At 38.5% G+C, this 22,397-nt stretch overlaps 1 protein-coding gene across 6 annotated transcripts in view; it reads left to right on the top strand.

Annotated features, from left to right (window-relative positions):
• The window catches only part of PCDH17 (protocadherin 17), a 101,624-nt gene that overhangs the window by 60,265 nt on the left and 18,962 nt on the right, over positions 1–22,397 (top strand). For 2 of the 6 annotated variants that reach the window (XM_054013682.1, XM_054013673.1), the window contains exon 4: positions 9,687–9,770. The exons of the other annotated variants lie outside the window; for them this stretch is intronic. In XM_054013682.1, the coding sequence (XP_053869657.1) occupies positions 9,687–9,770 (84 nt within the window). The remainder of the gene's footprint in view (positions 1–9,686; positions 9,771–22,397) is intronic. 6 annotated transcript variants of the gene reach the window in all.

The raw sequence follows: 22,397 nt of genomic DNA, 5'->3' as shown, positions 1-22,397 counted from the left end.
AGTACTTATATCTGCTTAAATTCCTTCCACATCTCCAGTTGATTGACAGACTCAACAAGCTGTTAATTGCCCACTTGGTGTGTTTTAAATGAGCCTTAATTTTTTAGGATTTCTGATGTAGATTTGTAAGAACTGGAAATTAAGTAAGTTTAATTGCCTGTTGGGTAGTTTTATTCACTATTCACAGAAACAATACTCTAGGCCATTGTAGCACTTAGTCTGGATTTTCAATGGGCCTTTTCCCCTGATCTGATCAGCAGACATTTGTTTTCTTTAAATGAATAACTGTGTACTATTTATACTGAGGTAGTACATTTCCACTAGTTTTACAATGAGCATATGCATGTTGTACCTGTTATTCATAAAATAAAAATTGTGTACGTAGACTGGCAGTGTTTTAGAATAGTAATTTAGAGGCCTTCTTAGATAAGAGTGTAAGAGTATTGGAAATCTAAGGTGACTCTAGTTGTCTTCACGCAATGAATTGGAACTACCCTTTTTTCAGACTACTTGCTTTACTTTTACTTCAAGAGTTTTGGTCCCTGAGGTGCAGAGCTGAGAAATATAGATTGTAAGTATGATGCCACATAAGCAGAATAGCTTACGTGATGATACAAAATGAATTGTCTCTGGTAGTGAACAAGCAGAGACTGGTTTGTGTAAAACAGTTTTTTACAGTCTGACTGTGGTGAGCTATTCTCACCCCAGTGATACCTGCTGAGGAACTGTTAAATTTAGTTGCATTATAATAACATTTCTCTCAAGAAATGAATTATATACCTGTAGAGTAGTGATTGTTTGCATGCAGCCATGGCTGTTATTATGCACTCAATAACATTTTGTCTTCAGCTGTGAATATTTGTATTGGTGCCAGATGTGAATTAATCTGTGGTTGTGATATAAGAGAGGATGTTGGCAAGGTTGAGATGGTTAGGATGGCAAGGTTCTCTACTCAGGGTCTAGACTTGGTTGTCTTTATTTTGTTCAATAAATGCCACGTGATCTTTCATCAAGAACCATAAATAAAAAAATCAGAACATAAGATAATATTGAGTACAGGGAACTGTCCAACCATCCAACAGAACCCCCTAATGTTGGACACTTACAGCATACGGTATAAGTCCTGATTACCAAAAGTTTACCTCCTCAAGGACTATGTTGTCAACTTTCAGGTAGCCTATAGGCTGCACCTAATTTGCATTAAATGGAGAAGATGAAGCCATAATTTTGAACATGGATGTATGGATCATGGAGACTAGAGAGTATAGTTTACAGTGTTCCATCGTGAGCTGAGTGGAAGGCTGCACTGCATGTTTGCATATGTAGTCTCTAGCCATGATGAAGACAGCTGGTAAGCATCACTTCAGTCACCGTGCTCTGGAGAGAGAAGAGTATGCCATTAACTGAGTTATATTGAAATACCATATCTGGTATAAAATAGCCACTGTGTTCTCTGTGACCTCATCCCTGCAAGCCAGCTGCGAACAGGGGATATCTGGTGGGTCTTTCTATTATATACTGTCTCTTACAATTCCTGTCTCCACAACTGATAACCTATGTTCTTTCATCTGCCTTTATACCTACTGCACGCATAAAGTAAGGTGGGGTGGGGGTGGGAGGGAAGGAGCTAACCTTTTCAGCTCGATTACAGAGAGAACAATTTGTTTTTGTAATTAGAGCTCAGCAGTGATCTCTGTTTATTTCACTGTTATTCAGCTCGTTGTAAACAGAACTCAATTTTGACAACTGTTTAGCTCACGGCACAGATTTAAAGTATTAAAGGATAATGGAAGACTTATTAGATTAGCTTTTGCCATGATCTTTTAGTGTCCCAGATAATTATTATTTGTGATACAGCTGAATGGTTTAGGCTTGTATTATTATTATGCATGCATTTCTGTGTAATACCTTATGTACTGTTGATAGGCACTAAAATATGCATTAGGAAGTATACATTTAGTCAGATTGCACTGATGTCAGTGGCGTTTTCAAGTGGTTCCAATTGCTCTTTTATGTGAACTGCTTTAGTTTCCATATAAAAGAATGAAAATGTTCTCAGGCTCCAGAATTTTTCTTTTAAAGGCTCAGTCATCTTCTTCATCATTATTATTACTCTTAATCATTTTTAGTATCGCTCATGTGATTCCACCACACACTTTTGATCCAATCATTACATTACATTTCTCCTCAGGGTCTGGCATTTTTACTTTTAATGCTCTCTCTCTCTCTCTGTCTCTCTCTCTGTCTCTCTCAAGCTTTCTCAATGTTCTTGCATATTTTTTCTTGCACTACTACCCTTCTTATGTTTCTTGTTTAGTTCTTTATGATCATCCCTGCTAATCACATGCTGTTTTGTACTTTCTCATTTCATTCTTTTTCTGACTGCCTCTTAATACTCATTAATTATGACATTACTTCTTACTCTGATCTTATCATTGACTTTTTACCTTTTGATCACTTTCTGCCTATTTTACATAAAGTCTGTCTTTTTAATCTTTCCCCCACTTTTCCCCGCATGCTGGGTCCCCAGTTTCTCTTTCTTTTAGCTAATCTTGTTCTGTTATTTTGTCTGTCTCTGATCAGAAACAATACCTCTAATCTTATTTTCTGGTTTTAGCATGAATTGTATACACTATTTTGCCTTTGTTTATAGCTTTGATATTCTATGTAGTCTTTCTTTTAAAAGACTTAACTTAAATGGCAATTTCCAGGCAATATTTAATAGATTAGGGCACTGTGTTTAAAGAAGTTTACCTGATCATCTTGGGCACATTCTACAATTACTGGAATAACTGAGAAAAACTTTAATATGGAGTTTTCACATTTGAGTGACTGCATTTACTCTTAATGTCCACTCGAAAAGAGCATATGTCAGTGACGAAGTGGGTGAATTTAACAAAAAGATACTTTCATAAGTGAAACACATTTCATATTTTCTTCTCAACCCTCTGTGAACACTGGTGGCTTACTGGTTCACAATTTGCTTAGAGCAAAGGAAGCGTACTGTCAAGGTCGATGAGCCCAAAATTGCGCCTACTCTAAAAAAATTCCTGATTTTTTGAAATGTACTTTTCAAAAAAAAAAACAGTCTGATATGCATGGGTCGCAGATGAAGCTTCTCCTGGGGGAGGCTAGCTCCCTGTCCTGCCTCTTTCTTCTGTGGCCCCACCCATTCCTCCCATGGCCCCGCCAATACTCCACCCCACTATCTCCCCTAACCCCACCCGCCCTTGCCCTCCCCCCACTGCCACCGCTCGCCGCATCCCTCCTCATCTCCAGCTCCCTATCCCGCTTGGTCCCCTCCACCGCCATTCCCTCTGTCCCTCCTCTTCTCCACACACCACCTTCCCCCAAGGCCCCCTCTGCTTACGCTCACCACGTCCCTCCTCTTCTCCATCCCACCTCAAGGCCTCTGCCCACAGTAAGTCTCTGCGGGGGAAGAGGGACTGTGGAGGAGAGGAGGGATGCAGTGGACACGAGGGGTCTTGTGGGGCAGGGGGTGGAGGAGAGGATGTGCCGAGTGGCGGGGACTTCCAGAAAGGGGGGGTGGAGTGGACGAGAGGAGGGACTCAGCCAGGCAGAGTTGGGTGGGGGCCTCAGGGAAGGGGTGGAGCAGGGACAGGAAGAGGCAGAGTGCAGGTGGAGCCTCTATGGCCCAGGCATCTGGCGGTGGGTTGGCAGCCACTGTAACAGGGGAAGCTTAGCTTCCCTTGGCTTATTATCCTATGCTGATACGGAAAAAAATACCAGCTTCTCCACAATGTGATCTTTCTCTCAATCTCTCTGTTATATATTAGTCTATATACTGCACTCATCCTCATGGTATCTGATCCACTACTATTAAACAAAACAAGCTCCGTTTTTTGATAATTTTAATCATATGCACATGTTACCCCATTCTTTTGCTTGGTGCTCTCTTTTTGTTCACTTAAGGAGGCAAAGTATTGAAACCTACAAGAACCCCAGTTTTACAACAGTGTTTAATACCTGGCGGTGAGGGGAATGTCCATCTTTTGGGAACCAAACTAGTTATGTGGACCCAAGATAAAGGAGTAGATAAGTGTGATCACATTGGATCGGAAAAGCCATAGGTTTGCAAATTCACATGCACACATTGCAAACATGCTGCTGTGTCTGTTGGAAAAGAAGCAGGTGGCTCTCTGAAAGCCAGAATCCTCCTTCTCTGCGCCTGTTCCTTGTGACCCTTAATGTAGTTGGCTGCAATAGCTGATTGCAATAGCGTGTATACAAGATTGCAGGCTCAGGCAGCATCCCACAAGTCAAACTTTTTTTTGCCCCTGTTGCACAAATAGATACTGCTCTCCCCAGCAGCATATAGTCTGTGTATGAGTGAAGGAATTGGAAGAGGGCTCAGACCTCCCAGACAGCAGGAGATTAGGAATGAGGAGGTGAATCAGACAAAACATGTAGAAATGTTGTAAAGACTGAGGCCTTGTCTACACTACGGGGGGCAATCGATCTAAGTCGGGTAGGCAACCTATGGCACGCATGCCAAAGGTGGCACGCGAGCTGATTTTCAGTGGCACTCACACTGCCCAGGCCCTGGCCACCGGTCCGGGGGCTCTGCATTTTAATTTAATTTTAAATGAAGCTTCTTAAACATTTTAAAAACCTTATTTACTTTACATACAACAATAGTTTAGTTATATATTATAGACTTATAGAAAGAGACCTTCTAAAAACGTTAAAATGTATTACTGGTATGTGAAACCTTAAATTAGAGTGAATAAATGAAGACTCGGCACACCACTTCTGAAAGGTTGCCAACCCCGATCTAAGTTATGCAACTTCAGCTACATGAATAATGTAGCTGAAGTCAATGTACTTAGATCTACTTACCACAGGGTTCACACTACGTGATGTCAAATGGAGACACTCTCCCATTGACTCCCCTTGCGCTTCTTGTTCAGGTGGAGTACAGGAGTTGACGGAAGAGCGATCAGTGGTCAATTAGCAGGTCTTCACTAGACCCGCTAAATTGACTGCTGATGCATCTGTCGCCATGCATTGAAACCCCGGTAAGTGCAGACAAGCCCTAAGAAAGGGAAATGGTGGAAGGAAGAGAATGGCAAACAGGAAAAGAGAAGACAGAAAAGGAGGAGAGAGAGGAGAGAAAGAAAAGAAAGTTAGTGGTATCTGTGGCAGGAGGAAATAGTGTGAGGGGCATGTTGAGTGGCCATCTGCTAATCCACAACAAATAGAGGCTTCAGCAAAAGAGGATGGAAACCACTGTCTTAGATCTTCTTAAACTTCTCACAAGAACGTAACAGATCGGCAAGTTGGCAATGTGCATACATTCACACAAATGCTGGTAGGTCTGATTTCAGGCATATCGACTTGATGATGTCATTTTTAAAAACCCAGCAAATTCTTTCCCTGCAAAAGAATGTGTGGTACTTTCATCTCACAGCTATCATATCTTGGTAGAACTCAGAAAGTGATGTTGCACTGTAGTGCATGTGGCCGGAATGTGTAGACATGAGTAGCACTTACAAGGTCTGTAATTTTTGGTGAAAGAAAAAAAAAAAACAAAAACAAATCCTTGGATTAAATTTATATGTAAGATTTTCTTCTTTAACTCAGAAATAACTGTCCTCTGAATTCATATATAAAATCTGAGAAGACAGGGTGATTAATCACAATCCAGCGTGTACTGTCAGTGTGCCATTTTATTTTAACACTGAAAGGAAAAGTTTTAAATTATTTCCCCCTTTTTTTGTAGCCATATTCAAAGATAATGATGATTATATATATATGGCTTATTATGTCTTTTCTTTACTTTTTTTTAAGAAATGACATAATCTGCTCTGCAGAGTACTCGAATGTACAGCAGATAATATGTCCGTAATGCTATTGTATATCATTCTTCTTTTCTTTGATAACGATTCTGATAATAATAATAATTTAAAATATAATTCTGCATCTTTTTTCAGATCAACATAAAGGGTTATGGGCTAAATGTCATGAAAAATTAAATTAAATCACAACATAATTCCCTGTAAAAATCTGTTTAGTTCTGTAGAATTCCCACCAGGAAACACTGAAACCTCAGATGTTTGTATGGTGTGGTGAAAAGGTTGTTTGAAGCTAAGTGAGCAGGGTGTAATTTACAGTGCTACAATACAGTATGCATTCCTTTTTCATCCAAACAAACTGTAATAACGTGGCAGAAAGACTTTCCTATAAACAATATCACAGTTGTAGCAATCTCATATAAAATAGTTTCTTGTATTAGTATTGAAAATGTTGTTGTCATTTTTTACACACTGTTAGGTTCAAAAGTCTTGCTGCAACTTACAACCTGTCTGGATCAGTTCAAGATTCCCAATTTTCTATGCACACATGAGTGCACAATAACTAACAATACACTGATACGTGGCAGCTAGTACAAACTAGTCTTCCTTCACAGTCTTCTCAGGTAGTTGCAGGATGTGCCAGATGTGGGGTGTTGTCTTTTAGTTTCTTTTAACATTTTGTGGCATTTTCTCTCTGTTTCTAAACTGCCTCTTCTGCTTTGATTCCTTTGTTGAGAGCAGGTGAGGATGGTATGGAACAAAAGGGTTTTTTGTAACTACAAAAATTAAAAGCAAAACTGTAAAGAGATTTGTCTCAAGCATATGCAGAAGAACCTCTGCACAGAAATAGTATTTTTTTCCAAAGTAAAATTTTACATTACAAAAGAAATGTCCATGTTAAATATGCACATATTTATGACTAACTTTACAGGCCACATTTACAAAAACTACACACGTCATCTTTCATTATTAGAGCAGATTCTAGAACTAGGTGCCATTTAAAAAAAAATCAAATGCATCTCCTTACCTTACCACAAAAAGAGATTTAAAATCTGAGGTTTTTCATTTCAAAATTATTTTTAACCTTCTGCTTGGGGGAAAAAAACAGATGTCTTTCAGGAGAACAAAAAAAAAGGGGGGTGGGGAGAATAATCTGATAATCTGTAACTCTGTCTCCTAAATGTAATTTTGCCCAAAGAAAAGATATTAAGCTTTCTGAAATATTTTCTGTTCATATTTAGTTCAAAAGCATTCTTTTATTCATCTACACCTGACTCTGCTACTGGAATATCATGATTTCTCTTTTACTGAAAAGCCTGAAGGTTAGGAGCTGCACACTATTTTGTGACCTTCTTTAAAGAGCAGATGCTAACTAGGAATACTAGGAAATTAAGTTTTTTGTCTTCAGCACTAAAAAACTAAAAATAAAAATTATAAGGCAATCTTTTGTGAAAAAACAGAAAGGGGCCTGCAAATGATATTCTGTTCTATTAATAAGGGACAGTATCTCTTCCCACTGTAACATAAACTATCAGTGGAACTCAGCGTCGGAATAAAAATTGCGCACTGCAGAGCAAACCGGAAGAAGATTAAAATCAACATTTTGTATAACAGCTTGCCAAGAAATATGGAGAGAATACACAGAGGTGTGCACACATACTGTATAACAATCTGTGATAATACATAAAAAAAACCATATTACAACATAAAAAGCCTTTCTCAGTCCTGAGAGCACAAACTTGATGAACTATTAATTCATAACCCTGTGGATAAAATATTCTATTTTAAATTATTAAGAATTATTTGGATCCATCTTGTTTACAATAATTCAGAATTCACTGGATAATGTCAGTTGAGATATTTACTAAGAACTGAAGATAGGAGTATCGAATTGCTCTAGCACACATTTTCCCAGAATCTGCTGCATTTTATTCACTTGTGATCCATCATATGTAAGATGAGATCCGTCCTAACTATTTCTATCTAGTATCTTCTTTTGAATATGACTTCAGTCGCTCCTTCATTGTTTTTACCCTTTTATTCTAATATGGATAAAGTGAAGATTAATTAGACCATTTTGTTGTTTTTCTTAGTTAGCTCCTACTTGTCACAACATATTTTTCACTTGTGCATTGGAATTAGGACCCCTTATTCATCCTAATAAATGATCTCTTTGAAAATTCATGGAAAATGGAGCATGTTATAGCACTCTCTGTTTGCATGGAGGAGCTGTGTGTTTCAGAGGACCTTTTTAGACAGAGCAAACATTTGTCAGTGTAACATTTTCCACCTTTTTTTTAGGTTGAATGTCAAGTGCTACTTACTGAAATGAAGTATTACAAAATGAGAAGTATTTATCATAGAAGCATGACTACTTTTAAGATATATAGTGGTTTTATGTCAAATTTAGGAAGGAAAAAATAAGCCTGTTTGGAGAAAAGAGAACATTTATGAATACTGAAAGACGGTGGACCTACATAAAGAATCTCTTTAAAAGCTCTGGAAAACTCACTGGAGTATCAATTTGAGTGTGGTAACAAGATGACTCATAGATTAATTGCTTTTGCTTCAACAAAACAAATAACATGCCTTTCACTCTGCTCTTTGATGTGCTGAATATCATAATAGTAGCCTTATAAACTTGTGCATATCCCAGACTTACTTTCAGGTGCTTCCATATGTTGTCAGAGCACACTTTAAGAGCAGGACAGAAACATACACAAATTAAACATGAAGCCAAAAAAAAAAAAGAAGAAAACGAAAGAAACATCTGCAGGGCAACAGTGCGAAAAAATGTTTAAGCTGCCTGTTATTAACTACTCAACCTGTTTTGCGCTGGAATTCTGCATAATTATGTTACAGAGGAGGGGGAAACAACAGATGTTGAATAAAGATTGAAAGTAAGAAAATGAGATTGTTTAAAATAAAAAAAATTTAAAAGGAGCTACAGTTGCTCTCAGCTAGACATTTTTTTGGCAAGACTTTTAGACAGCAATCTATTTCTCAAATTCATTGCCCATTTCAGTAAGATTAATGTAAAACAAAGTGTTTCTTTTTAAGTCTGATCATTTGAACAATTATACAGCTTCAGTAATCCCCAAGTCAATCTTTCAGAAAACAGCTGAATGTTTCCTCAAGCAATTTCATAAAGTAGATTAAATGAATTTGATATCAGGTCAAAAAAACTGCAATTACTTTGCATGAGAAGTTTTTTTTTTCTATTAGCTTATATAATTAATTGTTTTTACTTTCTTTGCAAATATTTAAATAATCAATAGATTGGACAGTTGTTCCCAATCTTTGTGGGATAAATGCCATTAAACTATACTCAAACTTTTTTTTTTTTAATGTCACCTTTCAGACGTCCCCCACACGCCTCAGACATTAGAGCAAAGGCAATAAACCACCTTTTACTTGAGAGAGTGGGTCCCATTTTTTTCCTCTCATTAGCAGCTAATTTCTGGCTTTGACTATTACTAGATTACTACCTTGAAGTTGCTGTCAATAGAGTAAGCCATGGTATAGCCAAAATGGAGTACTGAAAGATACGAACAGAGCCAACACAGTATTATCTGAAACTATTTGCATCACCACTATGACATTCCCACTATCATTTGCACATAGAATAATTTACCCATTGACTTCAGTGGGAGTTTTTCCTGACCTAACCAGGATTGGCCATTAGTCCTTAACTGGAGGCCTCATGCATTTCTGTGACACTGCTGCCCTACTCTTAGAGATGGTCATTCAAAAAGGTTGTTTTATACAAAAGCAGAGACCATTTGGGGAGAGGGATTCAGAATTGATACGGACCCTTTTCCCAACATTTTATTTTTCTACTTGTTAACTAAAAATATTTTATTTTTCAAGCATTCCCGACTTTGCTTTCCTTTGCTATCCTCACCCTACACACCATCACAAGTAGACTTCAGTCTGTTGATCTGCTTCTGCCAGGTGAGCAAATACTTCATCTGCTAGCTGTCTTCTCTTGTGATCAGAATTTTACATGTAAGATTATAAATCTTCCTAGGGGTTTTTTTTTTTTAAGGCTATGGCTCAGAACTTGATAAGACTGTATTATTTCTTAAAGGGCTTACAAGTAACATGATGAAGAAGAAGACTGCAGATTTGTATGCATTTTATATTCCAGAAGAGTTGAACCAAAATTTCATTTGAATAATATTCAAAGTTAAATCACTCTGCCTTATTATATTTGCATTAGTCCTGACAGAGCTTTATAAAAGATGGTATGCAATGCAGAGATTGTAGAGGTATGAAAGAAATGAAAATTTATCTGTGTGTGTGTGTGTACGTTTTCTGGGCATGCTCTTACTGCAGACTTTCACTGAAATTTATCAGATGTGAATATCCGTAGTTCAACACTTCAACACATTTAATACTGCAAGTCTGCCATTACCACCAATCTCTGTAGGAATTGTATGGTTCACAAGCACCAGCAGGTTGATGGATCTGTCTGTGGAATCAGGACAAATCTTTCTTATGATTCATTTTTGCCACAGATAAGTCGTAAAACTAAGACAGCAGATTGATGGGGGTTTAGGTTTTCTGCGCTTGTTTTAAACAGTAGATGTAGAACAGGTTCTTCTGTTTTATAGCCTGGAGCTGAACTGTCAACATAAAAGATGTACGGACTTAATACCTGAGAGCCGGGCAGAAGAATTTCTTCCTACTTTTTTTAGAGCAGATTAACCACCACACAATATAGCTCATTACTGCCTAGAGTAAATTTATTGAAAAGGCAGTTTTTGCTAAAGTACATGAAATACTTTATCTAGTCATTATCTGCTTTACTGCAAGACACAAAAATCAGCTGGAGAGGCTTCTCCAGCAGCTCAGAGAAGAAAGATATTCACTCAAATCACTGTCTGTCTGTGAAGATTTCTGCATCTGACCAAAACTTATTGGGCTTGAAATATTATTCTTCCATTTTGTGTGTGTGTGAGAGAAAGAGAAAGAAATTGACATGTATATGCCAACTCACTGTCACTCTTGATGTCACGTTATGGTGGTTAGAAATAATTTTGATTTATTAAATCTGTAATTAAAGAAGAAAAGAGTGGAAGTGATGATCATATGCAGAGTAACATAAGTAAAGAAATAACTGTTCAGGTTTTGCCATGTTTGATGAATATTCTTCTGGTTTGGGGGTTTCTAGTAATTAATTAAAAAGGTAACCTCTATAGAAATCAGTATATCATTTTGTTGTTATACCCATGTCATCTAACAAAAGCACATCACATCATTTTTTTTTCTGAATTTGAAAATAGCTTGTAAAACAGTGGAATGAAAAAGAAAACAAAGTAAATGATTTTTAACAAATAACAGCATTTGTCATCATCATCAGCTTATACCTAGTAGAAACTGCCTTCTTTTTTGTAGTTGTTTTCCATGTTCCTCATCTATAATTTTTTCTAGGCGTGCAGATGCCCTGGACAATAGAAGCCAAATCCTGCTTTCTTTACCCATGCAAAACTCCCATTGAGCCAGTTCTTGAGAGATGCAGAGCAACTACAACTCTGAGGGGGTCTAAGAGAATTGTAGTTGCTCAGTACCTCTGAAAATTCAGCCCATTCATTTTCTCAAGGTAGATTTACTCCCAGTTTTATATGACAGAATTTAACATGCAGTGTTTGCTTTAATTATTTATTATTGATAACGCTAAATGGAGAAAAATGCCTGCTGGGTATTTTTGATAAAGCTAAATGGGGGGGGGGAGTTGTGCTGAAATGCATTGCTGTTTAGCTTTTATCAGAAATGAAACATTCTTTGTTAGCCTTTGCATTGCATAGGATTTTCTTTTATTTTTGCTTGAAGTCCGTTTTAAAAAATCCACCTGTGTTTAACCACAGCCATTTATTAAAGCAATAAGCTGATCGTGCAGGGATTTGTGATTGGAGGGCGGGAAAGGCAGCAACTTACTCAAAAGGTGGATTGGGCATTTTCTGTAACCACTAAATGTTTGGGCGGAGTTGTTTTAGGTTTTTTTATTATTATTTTGCCCTTAAGCAAGGCAGGTGTATCTCAGACATCCTATTTACTGCCTCTGTGTGTTTGTGTATACTGTGTGTGCATGTGTAAATGTTTTTTGGTTAGGGTTTTTGCCTTTATTTTTTCAGAATGACCTCTGAATAAATAACTTTTTTAGTGAATGGTGTTTTTCTATTTATGTAAAATAAAAAAGTATAATCAAGGTTATTAAGTATAAAGTTTGCCTTATCTTGACATTTGTTCCACATTGAAGTTCTTACCTAAAGGGCTCCATTCATGAGTGTGCTTTCCTTTTACAAACAAATACTTTTTGTCACTTAAAATTATATTTTACAAATAGCACCTAAATTACTGGTGAGTCAAGGTTTATGAAACAGAGGGTCTTGCATTCTAGAGAATGATGAGTTGGAATTTGCAGTCCAGATTCAAACAAAGCTCCCATTATTGTCAATGGTACTGTTGCCCAAATCAGGATTGTAGGATTGGGCCTTATGTGTATATTCTGGTTTGTTTGCTGTCAGACCCATAGTATTTGGGTATCTGATTTTTAATATCTTTATGTTCTGAGTAGATGTAAGTACCTCAGACCCTTATGGCCAGTCCTGCCCCAGATTTTCTGTCAGCTCTTGCTGCTTTCTTGCCTTGTACCCGTATGGATAGGAGGTTGTTTGCTGTTCTCCATGTCTGGAGGATGCCATTAGGGGCCCTGTAGGCCAATCTCTATCATCAGTGATACTCTCTACCTTCACGGAGGGGACAGGATTATAAGCAAGTTTCTTTAAATTAGCTCTTCTTTCCTGTCTGCTACTTGGTGGATGCAAGGTGTTTCATTACCATGGGTTAAATCACTCTGCAAGAAATTTGCACAACTGGGCATGACAAGTTATAGCATGTCATCCAAGAAATTTAAAAACCGTGTTCCTGAAAACATGTGTATGAGAAATAGCAGATATCACAAATAAAACCTCCTTTATATAAGATTTCATTATGAAAATAGGCTGAGTTCTATATGCCACAGAAACACAAACAATCCATTTGGATGTTTGGCTCTGCAGGTTTGCTCATATTTGATAGCAGAATTGTCTGCAAAGGATATTTTCCCACCTTGCCATGAGAAGAGCTAGGAAGTCAGTATTTAGGATCTAAGTCCAAAATCTTCAAATGTTTGTATCTAAAGGTAGAAACCTAAATCTATATTTAGGCACCTCAATCCTCATTAGGTGCTTGAATACACACTTAGTTGACTAACCTCACAAACCTACATTTGAACATTTTAGCCCATTTTGATTAGTTAGTTTATGGTAGCACTCATGATGTGCTGGGCACTTTTCCAGGCATTCAAGAATGGAAAGTTCTTGCCCAAGCAGCTCATAGTCTCAGAACAGATAGATAGGCAGACAGAGGTTAGGGGAAGAAGAACAAAGAGGGAGATATATTATGGCCAGTCCTATCTGTCTATCTGTCCTGAGACCGTGAGCTGCTTGGGCAAGAACTTTCCATTCTTGAATGCCTGGAAAAATAAATACAGGGAGTATATTATATATAATATACCTGTATTTACTTGTATTTATATATGTAAGAGGGATATATATATATATAGTCAAATAAGAATTGCAGTCAGCTAAGAATTGTAGACAGGATAGTAGATGTAGGTCTTCAAGAGAGAATTAAATGTGGACAGAGTAGTGGTCTTTCAGATGAGTTCAAGGAGGTCATGGGAGGGGGGCATAGAAGAAGGCAGAGGCATTTGTGCAAGAAACTGACAAAGGTGTGGTCAAGATTTGAAGGGAGTAGTGATGTGATCAAATCAAATTGCAAGCAAGACCACTAGTACCTGCAGAATATGAGGGCCTGAATGAAAAATTTTGTTTGTGAGCACTGAAAGAGTATGTAAAATAAATGAGGGGGGAGGGGTACTGTCCCAAACTCTTGACCCTTTCTGTGATTTTGGTGGGTGACTCCCAGGTAGATTTGCACTGAGAGGACCATGCTAGAGAGAAAGGGCTGCATACTCATTACCCTCTTCTGCTCATTTCCTTCTCTACTCCTATGCACCCCACAGAGCCATGGCTCCCACATTCCACTAAGAGGCCTCCCTTAAAGCAGAAGGAAAACACAGCAAATCCTATCTAGGGTGACCAGACGTCTCGATAAAATCAGGACTGTCCCGATATTTAGGCGTTTGTCCCACGTCCTGACCAATGTTTGGTCGGGACGCAATTTGGCCCGATTTTCGCACTCCGTTTTTTGTTTTGTTTTTTCTCCGCTGGCAGATCCCCCACACCCCCAATGTGTCCCGATATTTTCTTCCTCTCATCTGGTTACCCTAATCCTATCACAGGTTTGGAAACTCTTCAAGCAGATTTTGCTCCATGTAACAGAGAGTAACAGCTAGTCCTCAAAGTATTTATTTGCTACTTATAGTTATCACCACTTTTATTCATGGTCTGTGTTCCTCACAATAGATGTTCTCCACTTTCATTGTGCCACTTCATAGCTCCTTGTTAATTTATCCTCTGTTTATCATTCTTCAGCTGCTGTCATAGGATCTCTAAAGGTGCTTGTTAAGAGAAAGCATTTTAACAGATGTCCTTGCACATTGGGATGAATGTATTATGGATACAGAATTGTCTTCACACTTCTTACAATCACCTTTTTCACCTGCTCATGCAGTGAACACCTCTGGCTTGTTGTCAGTGCACTTGATTGCAGCGTGGGAGGCATACAGGGTCAAAGCAAGCCTTGTATCTTATGTTCTGTCATGCAAGTGTTGTGAGCTTTATTCCCATACTCCCAATATTGATATGGCTTCTTTGTGATTTTAGAATTACAGTATAGTAATAGCATAATTAAATATTTTTCATCCATTTGTAGGATGACAGTTTTGTCCCCATAATATATATCCCTAATATCCTTGTGAGTTTAACACATCCATATGTGAAGCTGATCTCAATATGGTAAATTGCAGAGAGATGTGATAAATTGACTTTATCTTTTACTTTTGCCTGCCTGACCTGCCCCTGCAACTAGTCCCTTTCCCGAGGACTTATTCTAACTGTCCAGCCCTGCAAGCCTTTCTAACAGCCATCATTATTTTAAGTCAACCCGTCAAACAGGATGACTGGAAAAAGGTTAATGTAGTGCCCATCTTTAAAAAAGGGAAGGAGGAGGATCCAGGGAACTACAGGCCAGTCAGCCTCACCTCAGTCCCTGGAAAAATCATGGAGCAGGTCCTCAAGGAATCAATTATGAAACACTTAGAGGAGAGGAAAGTGATCAGGAACAGTCAGCATGGATTCACCAAGGGGAAGTCGTGCCTGACTAATCTAATTGCCTTCTGTGAGGAGATAACTGGGTCTGTGGATGAGGGGAAAGCAGTGGATGTGTTATTCCTTGACTTTAGCAAAGCTTTTGATACGGTCTCCCACAGTATTCTTGCCGCCAAGTTAAAGAAGTATGGGCTGGATGAATGGACTGTAAGGTGGATAGAAAGCTGGCCAGATCGTCGGGCTCAACGGGTAGTGATCAATGGCTCCATGTCTAGTTGGCAGCCGGTTTCAAGCGGAGTGCCCCAAGAGTTGGTCCTGGGGCCGGTTTTGTTTAATATCTTTATTAATGATCTGGAGGATGGTGTGGACTGCACTGTCAGCAAGTTTGCAGATAACACTAAACTGGGAGGTGTGGTAGATACGCTGGAGGGTAGGGATCAGATACAGAGGGACCTAGACAAATTGGAGGATTGGGCCAAAAGAAACCTGATGAGGTTCAACAAGGACAAGTACAGAGTCCTGCACTTAGGACGGAAGAATCCTATGCACTGCTACAGACTAGGGACCGAATGACTAGGTAGCAGTTCTGCAGAAAAGGACCTAGGGGTCACAGTGGACGAGAAGCTGGATATGAGTCAACAGTGTGCTCTTGTTGCCAAGAAGGCTAATGGCATTTTGGGCTGTATAAGTAGGGGCATTGCCAGCAGATCAAGGGACGTGATCGTTCCCCTTTATGCGACATTGGTGAGGCCTCATCTGGAGTACTGTGTCCAGTTTTGGGCCCCACACTACAAGAAGGATGTGGAAATTTTGGAAAGAGTCCAGCGGAGGGCAACAAAAATGATTAGGGGTCTGGAGCACATGACTTATGAGGAGAGGCTGAGGGTACTGGGATTGTTTAGTCTCCAGAAGAGAAGAATGAGGGGGGATTTGATAGCAGCCTTCAACTACCTGAAGGGGGGTTCCAAAGAGGATGGAGCTCGGCTGTTCTCAGTGGTGGCAGATGACAGAACAAGGAGCAATGGTCTCAAGTTGCAGTGGGCGAGGTCTAGGTTGGATATTAGGAAACACTATTTCACTAGGAGGGTGGTGAAGCACTGGAATGCTTTACCTAGGGAGGTGATGGAATCTTCTTCCTTGGAGGTTTTTAAGGCCTGGCTTGACAAAGCCCTTGCTGGGATGATTTAGTTGGGAATTGGTCCTGCTTTGAGCAGGAGGTTGGACTAGATGACCTCCTGAGGTCCCTTCCAATCCTGATATTCTATGATTCCTCCTTCCCAAAACTCACCTTTGCCCAAACTGTGATAGGTAAGATTCAGCTCTGCAGCAGTACAGCTTTTCTGTATGTAAAATGTCACTATTATAGGCCCCAATTCAGCAAGGTACATAAGCACATGCCTACTTTTAAGCATATAAGTATTCTCAATGAAGTCAAGATAGAAATTTGCTTCCCTTTTTAAGACTGTAAATGAGGAAAGACAAAAGTAAGCTTCATGTGTAGCTGTACAACAAAGTCGAAAGGACTTGCTCAGAGAGCTCCCAGCATGGCTAGTGAGCACTGAAAGAATAACAATAAACGGCTAAAGATGTTTATTGTCTTTCTTTGCTCTGTCCCAAACACTTAATCCTTTCTGTGATTTTGGTGGATGGGTCTAGGTATTGGGCTGACCAAAAAAATTCTAAATCCTAGGTTGGCAAATCAGGCATTTCAGCTCCTAGTCCATTACTGTGTTTGAAGATCTTCATGTGGCATTTGAGAAGGATTTTAACTCTATGTATAAATCTATCCTCAAAGACCTCAGGTTCCCCACTGTAGCCCTTCATGATTCAGTTTGTCTCTCAAAAATTGTCACTTAATAGTTTTTTGTTTTTTTTTTTATTTTAATTTTTGGGTGTTTTGGAGGGAGGGACAGAGAAAGTGAATAAGTTCACTTTAATGTTTTGACTTACGTAACCCAGAAAGTTACTTTTCATATGATAATTTTTTAGGTACTGTAGATCTACAGGTGATATCTACCAAATGGAACTTTTTACAAGGCATATCTGGGACTAGAAATCTGATTAAAAGAACCATCTTTGCTCAAATAGCTTTCCACCCTTAAAAGAACACTTCTTTAGATCCTGACAGTGATCGTCTTCACTTGGATTCCTATCCATCTAGCTTAATTTAACTTAACTAGCAACCTTAGCTCCCTCCATGGAATTGGTTCCATGAATATGATGAATAGTCTCAAGAGCAGAGAATGTCATTAAGCAAGCTGAATTTAACCCTTTCCTTTTAACACAGTCTTTTGGGACTCCCAAATCCTACTGGCAGGCACTGATTGCTGAATAATAAGCAGTAGAGGATTAGCTGCATCTGCATTGACTGTGTCTTTGGAGAATGCTACCAATAACACCAATTCTGTTTGTTACCACTAGGAAATGAACAAAGGAAATGTGTTAGAAGCAAAATATGAACAACAGGATTTAGCATGGTAAACAGGTGCATATCCCTGTAGAAATCAGATAGCAAAGCAGAGAGAGAAATCCTAATAGGAAAATGTTGCTTACAGCTTATAACTGGTTGGATTTAATAGGCGTATTTTCCTTGACCTTCTGTACAGGATTACAGCTTTGCTAGAAGGAAGACTTGAATTTTAGATGTGTTCATCCATGTCATCAAAGATGCATGTTATCATCAGAGCTAGAGTTGGCTAGCAGTGACACTGAAAGCATTTAGAAAACTCTGTGCTTTCCCCTTCAAAATCAGAAAATACAAAGCAACAGAAATACACATACTGAAGTTAATAATCCTCTGTGTCTGAAATACTTTATTCTCCGCTTTTGTCCTCATTAGATTTGTAGATTGGGATTGAAGAGGCCACTATACTCACAGACAACATTTGCTGATTGTTTTATAAAAGATATGCTACCAATAAGAAAAATAAAACAAAACATGATTTTGTATAACTTTCACTTATTAAATGCTACAGCTCAGATTTTCTTGGAAAAAGAGACTGAATATGAACAGTCTATACGAAATGAGTTTTGATTGCCTATTTCTATTAAATATTAGAGAAGACATTTTAGATTTCATATATAATTTCCTCTCCCCCCTCTGTTTTCCACTTAGAAGTTCAGAATACCTAACGTCACTTTTTCCTACTGGAAACAGTTAATTGGTTAAAGAGTTACCTTTTCTTTATTCTTATTTACTGGCCATTTTCATATTTCTTTTCTTATGTCCTTTTACTTCAGTGCTTATCTTTTTTTAATTTTCCTTCCGATTTCTCATTCTACAGGCTGCCAATACATAGCCCCGAAGATACTGTAGATGTTAGTCTCAGTACTCTGTCCAGAGGGTCAGTAAGCCTCTGAAACATTCCCTGAAGGTGTGCAGGTGCATTGAACTGTGGCTGCAAATGTTGGAGGCAGATCGGAGCATCCAGCTGTCACTGAATTCACTTGAACATGATGTAAACCAGTAGGTTCTAGTGTATGAAAGTATCCGTAGTAATATATCATAGGAGCATTTTGTAATGCAGGTGCACTCTACAGGATTGCTGTCACTGTTTTCCACTTGATTGTGTTTTAAGAAATTAGGTGCTAAATATGTGATGTCAATTTGTCAGAAGGGCAGAGGCTTATATATTACAATGAGGTTTATTGACAATATGGAAACCTTTGTTTGTCACAAGAAGAAGAACAGGAGTACTTGTGGCACCTTAGAGACTAACAAATTTATTAGAGCATAAGCTTTCGTGGACTACAGCCCACTTCTTCGGATGCATATAGAATGGAACATATAATGAGGAGATATATATACACACATACAGAGAGCATAAACAGGTGGGAGTTGTCTTACCAACTCTGAGAGGCCAATTAATTGGCTCCCTAAGAAGTACTCTTATTGAATAAAATAGTTAAACTGTTAATTTATTTACATAAATGATATTTGAGTTAGTGTTCAGAAGCCACAGACCTAATGGAAAGAAAGAGGTCAGGCCTCTTGAGGCTTTGAAATAAGAATTTCTGGCTCAGAGTGCATTTCTAGCAATACCAAGAGGGGAACAGTGATATATCACAATGAATATTACAGGTACATTGTTCTAGTCAAGTAAACTTTCTTTTGTATTTTTCTGTTAGAAAAGAGAAAAGCTGCATATAACAGATCTCCCTCCTGCCCAGCTATTACTTACTGGTGGTGAGCCTGGCTTACTTAAAGTCGAAGTTCAAAATCCAAAGCCAGTGTTTACACAATACCAGGACAGGCGGACAGTCATGGAAAAACCTGTAAATAAACATGGGTTAAGACTTACTCTATAGAAAACAAAAGTTAAATTGTATACTTCTGATAGTGTCTACCACAGTTCTGTAGATAGATAGACAAGGAGGAGGAATGCACCTTTATTTTTGTATGGAAATAACTATGTGGAAGAATAGGTGAAATCTTGTTTTGACTAGTATGCTGCGTAAATATGACATAGAAGTCATATTGTGAATATGTATATGTACCACCAAGGTGTCATTTTACAAAGTGACTTTTTTTTCCACCAGAAGGAACACTTGAGCCTATAAACTTGTGGAGGAAAATGGATAATCATAAGCATTACAAAAATAAAGACCTTGAGCAGTTATAGTGTTTGTTGTTATAATTCATGAGGGATGTCAGATTTCTAGCATGTTACAGATTGTTGTGCTCCTTCGCAAGAAGAATTCATTTTTATTAAAGTTATACACAAATTTTTCATCTGGAATTAAGATAATTGCTAATGTCACAATTTCCTCTGATGCAAACATTAGCACGGAGATTCAGATAATTTCAGATTAGGCATTCCTCTTGTTTGTGCCTTTGCTTTAGTTTTGTGCAATTGCATTGGTATTTTAATGGACCACTATTCTGCATGAACTGCCAGACCAGGGGCCATAGGCTTGGAATTTTTCAAAATGTTGAAAAATGTGAGATCAGGTGCTTTGCCTAGGTATTGCACTCTTTTGCCATTAGTGATCTGAAAATTACACTAAGCTGTATAGTACCCCTGCAGCTCACCCCAAAACATTAATGGGCATAGCTTCAAAAATGACTGCTCACCTGCCTTGCCAGTCAATTAGGTTCTAGGAAGGCTAATATAGATGAAGAAGGGAGGAATGGCAATCGAAAAAGAAAAATGAGAACAAATGGGAAATGAAGTTCCAGTTCAAGCATTTCCTAATGGAAACAGCTCTGAATTTGATTAAGCAGCTGTGAGAAGTACCAAATGTCATACTACAAAAAGACCACTGTTTCTATTTAGAGATATTTAGAAGTCAGAAATAAACTATTTTGTTGATAGCCATGATGCAGTGCACATTCTGTCTGCAAACCTTGCCAGTAATGTAACAGTAATTCTCCAACATCACATTTGTCCTTTTACTTATTTGTTTTGTATTAAATATCCAGAAACAGAGATTTTCACATAATCATTCTAGGGACAATTAAATTTATTTTTACATAGAGATGGATGCCAGGTGTATATGTGTAGCAGATACACTGGAAGCATATGCATGATACCAGCTTTACAAATACTTGGGCTCCCTAGATACTAGATAATTTTGAGCTAAGGGAGGGAACGTTTTTTATGTTATAACATTTTTTTCTTAGTGGTAGCAAATTAACTGCTTTGTATGCATCTTCAGCTGGAACTACACAGAGTCACTTGAGAACTGGACAAATAAGTGTAAAGCTCTGCTATTGTATCATTTTAGCTAAATTACATGCCTGAAACCTACAAAGCATGGTGTGTGATGTACCTGTACAGTAGCAGGTAGCACGAAGAAAAAAAAAAAAGAGTCCTCTTTCTCCTAAGAACAGTTTTTTACCTCCTTAACTCTTTATGCAGTTTTTCCTAATGAACGACAAACAGTACAGTACATGTGGTGCTACTTATCCATTTTGGCCCCTTAATGGTCAAAGCAACATTTTTCTTTACAAGAAAAATAAAGCAAATCAATATCTTATTCAGAAGTCCATTGGTCACTTTTTGAACCATCAGACAACCTTTGGGGATCATTTGTTTCAGATCCCTGTTATTTTTTATTCTAAGGCTAGGTCCACACTACCCGCCTGATTCGGCGGGTAGACATCGATCTTCTGGGATCGATTTATCGCGTCTCATCTGGATGTGATAAATCGATCCCAGAAGCGCTCCCCCATCGACTGCGGAACTCCTGCTCGCCGAGAGGAGGAAGCACTGTCGACGGGGGAGCTTGCCTGCGCCGCGTGGACCCGCAGTAAGTAAACTTAGTTCGATCTGAGAAATGTCGACTTCAGCTACGCTATTCTCGTAGCTGAAGTTGCGTTTCCTAGATCGATCCCCCGCCCCAGTGTGGACCAATCCTAAGAGCCAAACGATTCAGACAGCCAAGCCAAAAAACCCCACAGAAGTCCCTCAACTTTTCTTTCCATGCACACAAAAAGACTAAGAGCAGAGATCTAATATAAAACAAAAGCAAATCAAGGTTTAGTAGGAAGCATATATGAAGTTCTGTATTAATTATATCAGATGAAATGCTTCAGGAAACCAAAATGTCTCTCTGAATAGCCCAAGATAGTTCATAATGTTTATATGTCGACAACAAGGTTGGTCATCTTTCTAAATGTCTGCACCCATGTCTGCCTTAATGAAAGGCTCTATCATTTACAGAATGGAGATTTTCTCCCAAGGAATCCATGGACAGACATATTGTATGATTTATCTTCAAGAGAAATGATGAGGCTTCCTCAGTAGTCTTAAGGGCAGCAGTAGCATCTATCTGCTTTGCCTGAGCTGTTTTCTTAGACTGTGGAATGTCTTACTGTAGCTCCTCCTTAATAAAGCATGAGGATAAAGTAATAGAGGACATCTCTCAGAAAGATTGCACTAACAGCATCTTCCGTTTTGGTTGTGCCTGTGGATGCTTTTTGGCTTCTTGTCCAGTTCTGTAGTATGTAATGCAGTTTCTCAAAGGAATATGATTCAGATTGTAAGAAGCTAATGGCCAGGCAAAGTAGATTCTAACTATATCCAGGGAGGTTATTTAGGAAACCTGTGGACAAGTAATGGCAAAATCTTTGGGGGAAAAAACCAAAGAGACTACAGATCTTGCTATAAAACAGACAGCCATTTTTTTATGGCATAGTACTCAAACAGATCTCTGTAACAGATGAAGATGCAACAAGCTCAAAGGTGATGGATACCAAAGTGACTCAGCTGCTTATTTCAACACATGCAAATCAGAGGAACAGAGAAAGTTCCTCCAACAGAGAATTGTTAATGTCTATATTCTATTCTAATTATGATCC

This window comes from Malaclemys terrapin, chromosome 1, assembly GCF_027887155.1.
Source record: "Malaclemys terrapin pileata isolate rMalTer1 chromosome 1, rMalTer1.hap1, whole genome shotgun sequence".
NCBI lineage: Eukaryota > Metazoa > Chordata > Testudines > Emydidae > Malaclemys > Malaclemys terrapin.
This window is presented reverse-complemented; position numbering and strand designations above follow the sequence as displayed.